Source organism: Raphanus sativus, chromosome 6 (genome assembly GCF_000801105.2).
Source record: "Raphanus sativus cultivar WK10039 chromosome 6, ASM80110v3, whole genome shotgun sequence".
NCBI lineage: Eukaryota > Viridiplantae > Streptophyta > Magnoliopsida > Brassicales > Brassicaceae > Raphanus > Raphanus sativus.
The window spans coordinates 4731278-4746804 of NC_079516.1; the positions used below are offsets into that span (position 1 = coordinate 4731278).

The window sequence follows — 15527 nt, forward strand, 5'->3', positions numbered from 1 at the left end:
ATTTCTCTTATAAAGTAGTAACTAGATCATGACCCGCTCTACCGAGCGGGAGTCAATTTTTTTTTTTATCTTTGTTTCTACTAAATTTTCTAAATGTTATACATGATTGCAATGTGTATTAATATAAAATTTTGATAAATAACAATGTGTACTAATGTGTTTAAATAAGTAATGTGTTTAATTACTAAATTTGATTTTTAAATTTTATGATAACGTGAAGTAGATTTTTTAATATATATTATTTAAAATATATAGTGCTATATATTTTGTATTTTCAACATTTATCATATAAAACTTACAATGGGGTATTATTTATATGAAAATATGTGTAACATAATATATAAATATATTATATAAACATATCTACGATTTTCGCAAAGGCCATGCGCACCCGCACGGGTTTTATTTTTAAAATGTATTCTATATTATTTAGTTTTAAGTAGTATCGAGTTTGTATAATTCAATTTTGTGTTTAAAGAACAATATCAAATCTGTATTTATGTAAAAATAACACTTTGCAAGCGCGAGTTGTGTCTTTCTATTGTAACACAAAATTTTATATAAAACTTATGTTTTTTTGTACATTACGAAATTTAATTTTTTTAAAATAACTATTACATAATTTCAAAGTGAATTTTATCTCTGGGGTCTAATATATTTGTGTGTAATGGTTCAAAGCATTTTCGATATATATTATATTTCAGTTTGGTTTGTTTTTAGTATTATTGTATAAGTATAATACTATACAATATTACTATATTCTATACAATATATAAAGCTATGTGTTATTTGTTTTAGAAAGTAGATTAGGCCCAACGTAGTTAAAGAATAGTCATATCTTTATATATGTGTCTGTGACTTATCTACTTAGTGTTATTCGTACTAATAAAATCAATATGGCCAATGAAAGTATACTGATCAATTTAAAATGAATTGTATAAGGTAATTCTAAAACGATTAATATTTTTAGTATTTTTAGTATCTATCTTATTTAAATCGACATGTAATAAATGTGAAAATTATATATGGAATATGGACAAAAAGAAGAATTGTATTTAAGGAAATACATCAATGCAAAGTTAGACTATAGTACGTATAATATATAAAGAATGAGACATTTAATTTAAATATATAAGGTCCACCTTTAAAATCTACCTAGAAGAAGTTGTAATGTTTCTGATTTAATAAGATAGATACAAAGTAATAATCATTAGGTGTTTGCATCTAATGGCTAGCTATGGTATTATTACTAAACAGATGTGCAAGTTGGCATATAAATTATTGCTGCTTACCTTCGTGATTTTGTAGCTTGTATATTATAATGGACAACGACTTACAAATTTGGATTCCACCAGCATGGACTTGGCGGTACTATCAAAAATAAAAACAGAACTATACAAATTAACTATATAACAATTACAATTAGGTAAAAGAAGAGTCCAGATGCAAGGATTTACGATGGTGTGTTCTTCTGGTTGCCTAGTGGTGAAGCTTGGTTGATTTTCACCGAGCTTGGAACATAAGAGCACACAAGTGGCCAGCAATTTCGGTTTGCAAAATCACCGAGATCCACTGTTTTGAAGTATCCATTTTCGCCAATGAATGTAAGCCATATTACGAATAGGCAAAGGAGGACCTCTAGTCATATCAATAACCACAACGACCTTCTTCTTCTCATCAACAAAGAAACTTCCAGCGTAGTTCAGAAACTGAAAACCGGTGAAGGGTTTCATATCAACCGATAAAACAGAGTAAAAAAACTCTTCCTATTTTGCCAAAAAGATTCTCTTCGGCAAACCAGTAAGTATTGCCCTTGAGAGACAAGCCGCGGTAAAAATACTGTATCATCATCCAGCCTGGATTGAAATCAACAACCTTCCAAGAACTAGTGTTTAAATTAAAGATTTCAAACTCGCATACTCGGCGCGAGTACTTGGTCGTATTCTCGTATCCGAGAGCGTACCTGTCACAGCTGTGGTAAGTATCTCTGGGTTGGATCCACCTCGTCTGCCCGTTAAAAGGGTTCCAAACAACGAGCCTAGTTCTGTCTTTGGTGACGCATAACTAGTTAACGCTCTTAAAAAGGCGAAAAGAAAAGCTTTCCACTCATTAACGCTCTTAAAAAGGCGAAAAGATACGAAGCAGCCAATGAGTTGTTGAAGGAACTAAAGGAGAGTCTTGGGAATGTAAATTCAAGAGCATAAGCTGTGATGATCAAACAGTTTGGGAAAATGTGGGACGCTCAGTGAAGCACTAGATCTCTTCAGTGAGAAGAAGAACCAATGAAGCGGTCCAGATGTATACGCTTACAACACAACGCTTTAACGTCAGGAATGGTGAAGGCTGGTGTGGTATAAAAAATATATTAACACTTGAAACCAAAATTGATTACAATGAAGAAACTCAAACATAGTCTACATTGAAAACTTTAGAAGAAGAAACAAATCGAGCTGAAAAGGACTTAGAAGAAACATCAGAATCTTCGTGATATGCGATGGCTCCATCATTCTCGAAGTTTTGTGAATAAGTGAAAAGATCATATCGAAAACAATGATCAAGAACCTGACCTTTCTTCTTGTTTTTCATCCCCATTATCTTTCTCCACATCAGTCTCCATCTTGAGATCTTCTTCAACCTGAAAACATTTTCAGAAAGATCTTTGATCCGTTCATAACCAAAAGTTTTCGAACACGTTTGATGTTGTTTGTTGATCCCTGAACCGCATAGCTCCATTAGAGCATTTGGAAATAAAATTTGAAGAACAGAGAGGAGATTTGGGAACACAGATGTTTTCTGGGATTGAGTTTTTGGTGGTTATGTTTGATGTCAAGGATCTAATCTGGTCTTTAGGAAGTGATGAGTGATTTGTTAAATACTTCAATAACATGTAAATATACTATTATTATTGTTAATACAACTTGCTAACGCTGCAGTGTTTAGAATATTATATTTTACAAATAGTACAACATAGTATAAAAGTATTTCTCTTTTACAGTAGTAATATAGGGTAAAAAATCTTTAGATGTTTGAATCTAATGGCTAACCATGGTATGTGTAAGTTGGCATATAGAATGTTCATGTATCTTGAATATTAGAATGGACAACGATCTACAAATATGAATCCCACCAGCATGGTTGTGATCATTAATTTACATTGTGCATTTGAGAACTACCTCTCTGGAACAAGTTGTGAGATATTTGTTGCCAAATTATCCATCTTCTAGTTGGAACAGGCATCTTTCGATGTGGTGAAAAATATAATGTCGCCTCGATTAGGTATTGTATGATTTTTATGTGTTTATAGAAGATACTAGATCTCAGCGTTGTTGTATGTAAGGAGATTAAAACCTTTGTATTCATAATTTGGTATCATAGTTTGGTAAATGAAAATTGTTGTTGAGCCAAAAAAAAAAAAAAAAACTTCAACCGAACCAAATTAGTTGTCTTCTTTATCAACGTAAAGCTTACTCACTCACAGTTATTTAATTTTCAGGGTTTTTTTCTATAAACTGAGCAAGAAAGAGTCACACTCAAATTGGTCAGCATCACTTACAGCCACTATATAAGCTTAATTGTCATGCAATAACATCTTTAGCTTCTATTATTTTAATAGACAAAGACTTTATACTTGGCTCCCACTACATGGACTTGGAACTTGTGAGTTAAACTTCACCTGAATCAATAATTTGCATTGCATCTGATCTTTAGCATGCTTCGTTCTTCTTACTAGTCTTAACTTTAATCCATTGGACACCTAAAGATGAAGTGATCGCAGCGTATCATCTTGTTCTTCTGTGTTGATTCAAACAGACACTCTTAAAGAACTAAAAAACAAGGCATCACAAAAGCGATCAAATAATAATAGTCTATGTATATGATTTTGGTTATAACAATTAACATCATGTTGCAAAGCTTGGATTAAACAAAAGAAAAAAAATCATTTTGCACGAGCATTAACACATAAACACAAAACGATACAATAAGACAGAACATAAAAAGATTACAACTTTTTCAACTCCAACACGATCCCAAGCTTCAACCGTTCCTTGAATCCTGTCACCATGAACACTCAAGCTCTCCATTGCACTCTCCAAACCAGAACTCATCTCAGCCAACAGAGCATAGATCCAACAGAGCATGTGAGAATAGAACTTGTAGAATGGAGTGGAGATGTAGAAACACAGATGTTTTTTGGGGTTGTGTTATGGTGGGTTATGTTTGATGTCAAAGTCTAATCTGGTCTTAAGGGAGTGATGAATGATTTGTTTAGTACTTTTCATTAGATAATAAAAATAAAATTGTTGTTACTACAACTTTTGTTAATCCTGCAGTATGAAGCATATTATATTTTACTAATAGTACAGCATAGTATGAAAATATTTCTCTTATAAAGTAATAATCATTACATGTTTGAATCTAATGGCTAACCATGGTATTGTTACTAGGCAGATGTAGGTTGGCATACAGAGTATTGTTGTTTATCTTAGTGATTCTATAGCTTGAATATTTTAATGGACGATTTACAAATTTGGATCCCACCAGCATGGACTTTTTGGTCCTTGTAATCATTAATTTACATAGTGCAGCATATGGGAAGGTACTATCAAAATAGATACCGAACTATATATAAAATTAGGTAAATTATCAAGATGGATATTTGGAAAGTTAACTTGAAAAAATCATCCAAAGAAACATTACATACGAGAGGATCAAACTACCAAATATAAGTAACAGTCTTCTTTATCAACGTGCAGCTTACTCACATTTATTTAATATTGAGCTTCTGGTTTTTGTATAAAAACTTAGAAGAAAGAGTCAAACTCAAATTGCACGTTATCACTTATCACAGCCACTATACAGCTTATTGTCATGTAATAACATAATATTTCAACAGACAAGGACTTCGAATTTGGCTTTCACCGGCGTGGACTTGGACTTGTGAGCTAGACTTTGAACTCAGTCAATAACTTACATTGCATATGAGACCAGTTTATGAGATATCTATTGCCAAATTATCCATCTCTCAAATTCTTGAAACTATGTGGTGGTCAAATAGAATCTTTCTCACTTTCATTACTATATCTCTATTGTTAGGACAATCATGCTGTGAAACAGATACTCTGCTCCAGGGGCAGTACTTGAAAGATGGGCAGGAGCTAGTTTCAGCTTTCAATATCTTCAGGCTCAAGTTCTTCAACATGAAGAATTCAAGGAACTATTATCTTGGAATCTGGTACGACAATTTGTATCTTAACGACAACAGCAACTATGATGCTTCCCTGGACAGACCTGTCTGGATAGCCAACCGTGACAATCCACTCCCAGGACGCTCTGGAAGCCTCGCAGTTGACTCACTCGGAAGATTGAAGATCTTAACAGGAGCATCAAGTCTTCTTGAGCTAAGCTCTACAGAAGCCACAGGAAACACAACCCTGAAGCTCTTGGACTCAGGTAACCTCCAGCTCCAAGAGATGGCTTCAGATGGATCGGTGAAGCAGATTTTGTGGCAAAGTTTTGATTATCCGACGGATACACTTCTTCCTGGGATGAAAATAGGTTTCAACGTAAAGACCGGGAAGAGATGGGAGCTAACATCATGGCTAGGTGATGATCTACCTGCGTCTGGATCTTTTGTCTTTGGGATGGATCTTAATATTACAAACCGTTTGACCATCTTGTGGCGTGGAAAAACGTACTGGGGAAGTGGGCTCTGGTTTAAGGGTCGATTCTCCTTGGAGAAACTGAACCAGAACGGTTTCTTCTTCTCCTTTGTTTCCACCGAGAATGAAGAATATTTTATGTATTCAGCTAATGAGAGGTATGGTGGAACAACATTTCCTCGGTTAGTGATAAATGAAGAGGGAACTTTGCAGTTTAACTGGATTAATGGAAGTCTAGATCATGTCAAGTGCTCTCCCTTTGTTTTTGGTGAAGATTATCTTGAAGTTGGTTGTTACCGTAAACATTCCAGCGTTTGTTTGCGTGCAAGTTACGTATTCCTGGAGCCTGTATCCGAGTTTTGGGACTGTCTACAGTCGTCGTCTAGTTACTATTTCACGGAGATGACATCAAGGAAGAGATTTTGCTCAAGCTTTGGTTATACATTCAGAGATGCAATATCTTCTGTATCAGGAAATGGATTTGTACTTAATGAGACTGGTGGGAAGTTAAGTTCATACGATTGCTATGTTAAATGTCTCCAAAACTGTTCTTGTATTGCTTATGCTTCAACCCGTATGGATGGTACGGGCTGCCAAATTTGGAGCACTAACCCTACCATTGATGGCAACATGACGTCTTCTCATAGTCCAGTAACTATACATATTCGTGTAAAAGGTAAACAATCTACATTTTTATCTAAGTGTCAAAAGTAGAGGCAGCAAATCTTGGTTGACACTAAGTTTTCTTGAGTACAGGAGTTAAGAGAGTCCAAGAGATGGAAAAGGCAGCAACTTGGCTAGTTGTTGTGGTATCAGTGTTCCTATTGATACCAGTGACTTGGTTTATCATCTTTCTTGTTTTGAGGAAATTTAAAATAAAATGTGAATTTTTGTATTCAGAATCACTCCCAACTCCTTGTTATCAATCTTGATCTTTGCTAACATCAGTTTTGTTTCTTTTGTTTGTTTGATCCAGTAACTGTCTTATTTCGCAGTATGTTCAACTTTTTATGGAGAAAAGTCATTCCACAAAGTAATGCTTTTAGCTGATTAACTTTTGTATAAGCATGTTTGTTCTTCTGAAAACTGAGAGTCTTGTTGTTTTATTTAGTCACTGGTTACATACGGAGTAGCCTTCAAACAGTGAGGGTTGGTTCAACAATAGACCAAGAAATGCTACTACGTGAACTGGGAATTGATAGGAGAGGCCGGCACAGGAGAAGTGCAAGGAAGAATGACAACGAGCTTCAGATTTTTAGCTTTGAAAGTGTAGCCTTGGCAACAGATTACTTCTCAGATGCAAACAAGCTCGGTGAAGGAGGTTTTGGTCCTGTATATAAGGTACTACATGTTCTTTAGGTTCAGATATCAGCTCAGATATTGATGCTTTGGCTACTTTCTTGAAGGGGAGGTTAATACATTGGGAAGAAGTGGCTATCAAGAGACTATCTATTGCATCAGGGCAAGGATTAGTGGAGTTCAAGAACGAAGCTATGCTTATTGCAAAACTCCAACACACAAATCTTGTGAAGTTGATAGGTTGCTGCATTGAGAAGGATGAGAAAATGTTGATTTATGAATACATGCCCAACAAGAGCCTTGACTACTTCCTATTTGGTGAGTTTTATTTAAAAAAAATCTAAGAATCTGTAGAAACCTTTCTGACTACATGTTGATTCTTGAAATGAATGAAATCTCAGTACACCAATAGAATACTACTTTTAGTAGATAAATATATTTTTTCCAAAAACGGAATAAGAGTACCCGGATCAAATTGATTGTAATTTTTTTTTTGAACAATGATTGTAGATTATTTATTCACATAAAAAGCATACAAACTCTAATTTACAATCAATGTTTTTGCTTTTTGTACTCAATTGGGGTCTGTTCACAATACTACATGTTTTTGACAATGTGTAGACCCTTTGAGGAAAAATGTTCTAGACTGGACGCTGCGGTTCAGGATCATGGAAGGGATAATTCAAGGGCTGTTGTACCTTCACAAGTACTCAAGATTGAAAGTGATACACAGAGACATCAAAGCCAGCAACATCTTGCTGGACGAAGATATGAATCCCAAAATATCTGATTTTGGTATGGCTAGGATATTTGGAGCACAAGAATCCAGAGCCAACACCAGAAGAGTTGCTGGCACATTGTAAGTAAAAGAGTGTGACTAGACACTAGGAGAAGATTCTCTGTTCATACATTACTTGAATTTCTAGTTGTTAATATATACATGTATAGTGGCTATATGTCTCCAGAGTACTTCAGAGAAGGACTATTCTCAGCTAAGTCAGATGTGTTCAGCTTTGGGGTTCTGATGCTTGAAATCATTTGTGGAAGGAAGAACAATAGCTTCCACCATGACTCAGAAGGGCCACTGAATCTCATAGTTCATGTATTAGCTAAACTTGTTCTTCTTGTTTCATTGGTAACAATATTTGGACCGTATTGAAACTCTTGTTTTTTTTTAAATTTCAGGCGTGGAATCTGTTTAAAGAGAACAGAATTAGCGAGGTGATAGATCAGTCTTTGGGAGATTCTGCACTTGACAGCCCTCAAGTGTTGAGGTGTGTTCAAGTTGCTCTTTTGTGTGTACAAGAAACCGCGGAGGATAGACCAAGTATGTTAGATGTTGTGTCCATGATATATGGAAATAATGCTCTTTCTTTGCCTAAAGAGCCAGCTTTCTATGATGGTCCCCGGAAAACCTCGCCAGAGATGGAGATTGAGGTACCGGAGCCAGGAAATGGATCCGATAATAGGGTTACTATCACGGTGATGGAAGCAAGGTGAGCGGCTGGTGGAATGAAAATGAAACTGATAGTGTCCGAGTCTCATTGTTGAGACTGATCAAACAGTTCGTTTGTACTGGTTCAGACCACAAATAAAAAACAGAGTTAAGTGCGTCGTTTTTTTATATGTTGGCAAAGACAATGCAGACAGTAAGCACATACCGTTCCAATACAAATAGTAAAAAATAAAACATGAAACACAGAGAGACGACTCACCATCGTCTCATAAGAATTATTCATATTGAGTATCCGCACAAAACATTATGGTTTACAACCATAGCATTATGTTGTAAAGCTTCGATTAAACAAACCAAAACATCATTTCGCACCAGCATCAACACAAACGACATATAGAGACAGAACATAAAATTACAATTTTTCAACTCCAACCATGTTTCCAAATTCTAACCGTTTCATCAAACACTCCCTTGAATCCTGTCACCACTCACACTTAAGCTCTCCATCGCACTCTCCAATCCAGAACTCATCTCAGCCAACACATGAGGATCATTATAATGCTGAACCGCCTGAACAATACTCCTCACTCTCTTAAACGGATCCGTCCCCTCAAAAACCTCAGCCCCCACAAAAACCCCATCACACCCCAACTGCATCATCAACGCCGCATCAGCCGGAGTCGCGATCCCACCAGACGCGAACTGCACAACCGGAACTCTCCCCATCTGCTTGGTCTGCGCCACGAGATCGTACGGCGCAGACAGCTTCTTCGCAAACGCGAAAACCTCATCGTCGTCCATATTGTTCAAAACCCTAACGTCACCCATCACTCTCCTAACGTTCCTAACAGTCTCCGCGACGTTCCCCGTCCCGTTCACATCTCCTTGGATCCGAATCATCGCCGCGCCTTCCCTGATCCTCCTCAACGCCTCCCCGGTGTCTCGGCACCCGCACACGAACGGAGATCGGAAGTTATGCTTGTTGATGAAGTTATCCTCGTCCGCCGCGGTGACGATCTCGCTCTCGTCGATGTAGTCGACGGCGAGAGACTCCAGGATCTGAGCTTCCACGAAATGGCCGACGCGCGCGCGTGCCATCGCGGGGACTGACACCGCGCGTTTGATTTCTTTGACGAGGCCCGGATCCGGCATGCGTTGTACTCCGGCGGGGGATCTGACCGGCTCCGAGACGAGGACGGCGCATGCGCCGGCGGATTCGGCGATCTTGGCTTGGTTTACGGAGGAGACCTCGACGATTGCGCCGCCGCGGAGGACTTGAGCTAGGCCGACTTTGACGGAGAAGGGGTGGTTTTTCTTGGCGGCGGCGGCGTCGGTGATGGCCGCGCCGCTGTAGAGAGTCACGGCGCCTTGATCGTGATCAGCCATTGTTGTGTTGTGAGATGAAGATGAGAGCGAGGAAGATGTGTTGACAGTGAGGAGAGATATAGAGGACGTACAAGAAGAGTGTGGTTTGGTCTGGAAGGTTCCGAGACTGTCAAAGTTTAGGTCGGGAGGGAGAAGAGTACAGAGTGATGTTCAAAACGTAGTCGTATTGACGAATAAAGAAACTTAGTGGGCCTCCACGAAAGGATGACCCAAGTAGACTTTTGCCGTAGTCCTTTTATTTAGAGCCGTTCGATGTGAAGAACACACGTGGCGTTTCCTTGTGTAATTTACGCTTCCGTCCATAGATATTTTATGACGTGGGACCCGAGTCAGAGAACAAAGCACGCACATTACAAAATGAAGGGAGCGCGAATTTATTCGGACAACAACTGTCTTACTTAGTGGGCCACCATGTGTTTCTAAATTGTCACGATCTAGACGGCGTCGTTTAGTACTACTCCTCACGTGTTTGAAGTTGTTGTTCCTTTTATTCAATCAATAATGATCGAGAACGTGAATTTACTCGTTCCTTCAATCTTACTCTCTCAGCTGCACAACTACCACCATACAAAGTGTTTTATTTTAATCTAAGTTTTTTTTTTTACTTTTTGAGAAAGGTTACATTACTTAGATGAAACATAATTCGAGATGAGAAAATAAAAATTTAAACAAAAAATATTTGTATATTTTAATCGTCAATATTGTAACTCTAAAATATGAAAAGGAAGAATGAATATATAAAAAAAATAAACCGATTATCATTCATCTATTCAAACTTTGATAAACCGATTATCATTCATCTTAGCTGAATATTATGAATCATTTATTCAAACTTTGATAAACCGATTATCATTCATCTTAGCTGAATATTATGAAAATGTACAGATTCAGTATTATGCCGTTTTGAATATGTTGTAATTCGAAAATCAAGTTGGTGGAATGAGATAAAGCTAAGGAATAGCTAATGTTATATGTAAATTGCATTTGTATTTGATTTTTCAAATTTCAATAATCCAAAATCTAAATCATGATTCAGACCAGTTTGGAATAAATACCAACAGGCACTAGTAATAAAGTTGACAAAATCCTATAAAGAAATTAAACATAATTAAATAATACCAACTATATAGAGTAAAATTAGTAACAAGGATTATAAAAAAATGTAAATCCAAAATATCTCTTATGTTAAACCATATGAACTTGGTCCACAAATCTCATTTATATATATTATAATATAAAAATTGAAATAACCGAGTTTAAGGGAGCGTTTGAAAGAAAGAGGAGAGAGAGAAACAGCGGTCCACCAATGCTCCTCTCCTACTCTAAAGCTTTAATTTGAACTTCCTCATCCTTTGTCGAAACAGAGAGAGAGAGAGAGATAAAAGAGCAAACTTTGGTTACAGAGAGATCCGATCAAAAGGATCCCTTCGGAGCTCCGATTCGAGCTACCAGACAAGAACAGAGATTCGATTGTCGGCGATGAACGGGAGACAGAGATCTGGCGCAGCGGCGGTTCACCACCAGAGGCAGCTCTCAGATAACCTCCTCGACATGTCTTCCTCCAATGGCGGCAGATGGCTCCAATCCACTGGTCTCCCTCACTTTCAGCCATCCCCCAATGTAAAAAAGCTTTGAACTTTCCATCGTTTTCTCAAAAGATCTATCAGCCCACCAGGTTTCTTGATCCTTTTAGAATTGAAATTATCAGTGGGCTTTATCGATCTGGTGTTTTTGATTGCTAGGAGAAGTTGTTTTGTGTCAAACCGAGTTTAATGCTATTCAAGTTTTGAACTTAATGGTGTGAGTGGATACACACAGGACTATGGATACTATGCTGGTGGTGGTGGTGGTGGTGGTGGACAAGGAGCAAGAGTATACCAGAATGTTCAGAGAGGGTTTAACGGTGGAAACGACTTCTTTGGAGAGCCCACTACTCCTCAATACGGTTCTCGTCCATCCAGCCAAAGAAGGAACAATGATGAATCCGAGTTTAGTCCTGGCCTCTTAGATCTGCATTCTTTTGATACTGAGCTTCTTCCTGAGGTAGGTGTACACCTTGCTCCTTTGATAGAATATTTATTGCTTGTTGATAGAGTAGAGACTCATTACTTCCATCAAACTATTTTTAGTAAAACAAGTTTTGAATTTTCTGTCTGACCTTAAATTATGGGTTTTTTTCCCCTCTTTACAAATTTGGTATACATAAGTCAAAACCTATTACAGAATCATCTAGTTATTTGATTATGTGTTTAACATAAGATGAATTTGTGAACTGTGTTCTGATTAAATGCTGGTTTGTTTAGGTGTGCATCCATAAAATTTATTGTTCTTCTTGATAGAATGGACTCATTGCACATCTCTCTTTACTTCATCAAACTATTTTTAGTAAAACAAGTTTTTTTTTTGATTTTTGTGTAACCATATAAAAGGCTGTTTTTCCTGTAACCAATTTGGTATTCATAAGTCAATGATTCATATGACACCATCTGATTATTTGATTCTCTGCTGAAGATAAAGACGAATACGTGAACTTCATTTCGTTTGCTGTATTCGGTCTTGGGGTAGGCTTCTAACTTATTTATCTTATTATTAGCAGATTCCAGTCTCTAGCCAATTAGATAGCCCTTCAATGTTCAATCCTAGTCAAAGCCAAAGCTTTGATGACTTTGAGGCTTACAACAAGCAGCCTAACCGTAGCCGTGTGTTGGCTGATAACTTGACTGCTGAGAAGGAAAAGATGAATGCTGTTGCAAAGATCAAAGTTGTTGTACGTGGCCTTCCTTTTCACTTCTGCTCAATCCTACCCTGTCTCTAGCAAGTAGTAATAATTTCCTCGACCTGATTTGTTTTTGAGAACAGGTGCGTAAGAGACCACTTAACAAAAAGGAGTCGGTAAAAAACGAGGAAGACATTATTGACACACATTCCAATTGCTTAACAGTTCACGAAACCAAAGTCAAGGTTAGTTAGTTACTGATGGTTTGAGTCCGCACAAAGTCCTCTCTGTAGCAAGACACACTAAGACTGATCTATAACTTTTCCTATTGTAGGTTGACTTGACAGCCTATGTTGAAAAGCATGAGTTTGTGTTTGATGCTGTGCTAGATGAGGAAGTATCAAATGATGAGGTAACTCAGTAACTGCACAGGATCGATGTTTAGTCAGGTGGAATCCTGATTATGCTCTTTCTGTTAGGTTTATCGTGAGACAGTGGAGCCTGTTGTGCCATTAATTTTCCAGCGCATCAAAGCCACTTGCTTTGCATATGGGCAGACAGGTAAGCAGTCTCTGTGAACTAATCCCATTTTCTAGAATTTTTATATTCTCAGTTTCGGTTTATGTTTGCCCTCTCAGGTAGTGGTAAAACCTATACTATGAAGCCTTTGCCACTTAAAGCTTCAAGGGATATCCTAAGGTTGATGCACCACACATACAGAAACCAAGGGTTCCAGCTGTTTGTCAGCTTCTTTGAAATCTACGGAGGAAAGCTTTACGATCTCCTCAGTGAAAGGAAGTAAGTTGTTATCTTTAACTTGACTGCTAAAGCCTATCTATGTAGCTGAAGGACAAAACTTTTATAGGAAGCTGTGCATGAGAGAGGATGGTAAGCAGCAAGTGTGCATCGTTGGTTTACAAGAGTACAGAGTATCTGACACAGATGCGATTGTGGAGCTTATCGAGAGAGGAAGTGCAACGAGAAGTACTGGAACCACCGGTGCAAATGAAGAATCTTCTCGCTCGCATGCTATACTTCAGCTCGCTATAAAAAAATCAGCTGAGGGAAACCAGTCAAAGCCCCCTCGCCTCGTTGGCAAGCTTTCTTTCATCGATCTTGCTGGAAGCGAACGCGGTGCAGACACAACGGACAATGACAAGCAGACAAGATTGGAAGGAGCAGAGATCAACAAGAGCTTGCTGGCCTTAAAAGAGTGTATTAGAGCTCTGGATAATGATCAAGGTCACATCCCTTTTAGAGGAAGTAAGTTGACCGAAGTTCTCAGGGACTCTTTCATGGGGAACTCTCGTACTGTGATGATATCTTGCATATCTCCAAGCTCTGGATCATGTGAGCACACCCTTAACACGTTAAGATACGCTGACAGGTTTGGTTTTTAACTTGGTCGATGTGTTATACCTTCTTTTGTCTAATGTACATCCCATAACCTTTTTAGTATGAGAATTGTAGGGTTAAGAGTCTCTCGAAGGGAAACGGCTCTAAGAAAGATGTGTCTTCTTCAACTATAAACCTAAGGGAGTCCACAAAAGTTCCTTTATCTACCGCACTTCCTACTCCATCTAACTATGAGGATGACGTGAATGAGATGTGGAATGAAGAAAACGATGACTTTGATGCATCGGACTACGAGCAAGAGAAGCAAACGTGGAAGAAAAACGTGAAGCCAGAGGTATCCTATGCACAGGAGAGAATCCCTAAACCTACTATTCCAGTGAAGTCAAGAGACATGCCAAGGCCTGATATGAAGAAGTCAAACTCCGATGACAATCTTAATGCACTTCTGCAGGTAACAAACCTACAGCTAACTAAAGGAATCATATGTTTTTATGAGCCTTGACGCAAGAATCATTTTTACAGGAAGAGGAAGACCTTGTGAATGCACACCGTAAACAAGTTGAGGATACCATGAACATCGTGAAAGAGGTGTGAATCTTCTCAATTTTGCCAAGCCCCTGGTTTTGAATCTACCTTTTAATGCCTCTATAATCACATGTGCAGGAGATGAATCTGCTGGTTGAAGCAGACCAGCCTGGGAACCAGCTAGATGGTTACATTTCAAGACTGAACACCATTCTCTCTCAGAAGGCTGCAGGTATACTCCAACTGCAGAACCGTCTTGCTCATTTCCAGAAGCGCCTTAGGGAGCACAATGTATTGGTATCTACTACCACTGGGTACTGACCCCTCCTCCTCGAGTATATGGTCCTCCTTTTATCGACCTCATCTCAGGTTTTGCATTGGTGCCCCCCTACTGGCTTGGAACGGAGGTCAGAAGTTTATTTGCTGAGAACTTTGCATGGAAGAGTTATGGATGAGTGCAAGATATTCATTCTATTCCTGCTACTGCACTTTGAATTGGATCAGACTCTTGTAATGGATTTGTTGCAGATGATTAAATACCTATGTAATAATATTCACTGTTGTGCTATTTATGAGTTTGCCTTCTATCATATACCTTATTCTAGACCTTAGACCAATTTAAAAGTTTGCAGGTTGAGTTTTGGGAAATTAGAACGCAATAGTATCCAAAGCTTCCAACAGTATGTGTGTATCGTTTCACAGTAAATATTATGATTCTTGTGTTGGGACACAAAAGTGTATTTGCCAAAAACAAATCAAGAATCTGAAAAAAAATCGATCAGGCGTAGAGATCATTGAAGAACTTGTCAAGGATGTTGAGAATCAATCTTTACTCATCCAAAGTTATGGATTCGAAAGTTGACATCGGAGTAAAGCATATCCTTGCGGAAAGATGAAGTGATGATGAAAGTAGAGTTAGCATCCTGCTAAGTAAGGATGGTCTGACGAAGAATCTGCTCTTCAACCAGTTCTGTTACTTTTGCTTTATCAACAGGAGAAGATGTAAGTTTTGATTTCAAGGGGCGGCCGGAAGATTGGAGTAAAAAGAATACAAATATGGAGAGGAACAGCTGAGTGACGAAGCACATGGCATCGTTGGGTACCGGCGGCAAGAAAACAGTGAAATCCG

At 38.0% G+C, this 15527-nt stretch overlaps 3 protein-coding genes across 3 annotated transcripts; 2 read left to right on the forward strand and 1 right to left on the reverse strand.

The window, feature by feature from the left end:
* Positions 1–4980: 4980 nt before the first annotated feature.
* Positions 4981–8617, forward strand: LOC108812598 (G-type lectin S-receptor-like serine/threonine-protein kinase CES101). The gene is made up of 8 exons (XM_056989104.1): positions 4981–6336; positions 6417–6542; positions 6637–6693; positions 6772–7001; positions 7067–7277; positions 7581–7818; positions 7908–8061; positions 8145–8617. Exons 1-8 carry the CDS (start codon positions 5040–5042, stop codon positions 8457–8459), a joined length of 2628 nt encoding a protein of 875 aa, XP_056845084.1. The 5' UTR covers positions 4981–5039; the 3' UTR covers positions 8460–8617.
* A 27-nt stretch (positions 8618–8644) lies between these two features.
* Positions 8645–9942, reverse strand: LOC108813613 (pyridoxal 5'-phosphate synthase-like subunit PDX1.2). Its single transcript, XM_018586215.2, has one exon. It carries the CDS (start codon positions 9799–9801, stop codon positions 8875–8877), a length of 927 nt encoding a protein of 308 aa, XP_018441717.1. The 5' UTR covers positions 9802–9942; the 3' UTR covers positions 8645–8874.
* Positions 9943–11060: 1118 nt separating this feature from the next.
* On the forward strand, positions 11061–15002 carry LOC108813083 (kinesin-like protein KIN-13B). The gene is made up of 11 exons (XM_018585518.2): positions 11061–11421; positions 11620–11844; positions 12398–12568; positions 12661–12762; positions 12852–12929; positions 12997–13078; positions 13156–13315; positions 13383–13904; positions 13988–14324; positions 14396–14461; positions 14537–15002. The coding sequence occupies exons 1-11, from the start codon at positions 11281–11283 to the stop codon at positions 14717–14719; spliced, it is 2067 nt and encodes a 688-aa protein (XP_018441020.1). The 5' UTR covers positions 11061–11280; the 3' UTR covers positions 14720–15002.
* Positions 15003–15527: the final 525 nt, after the last annotated feature.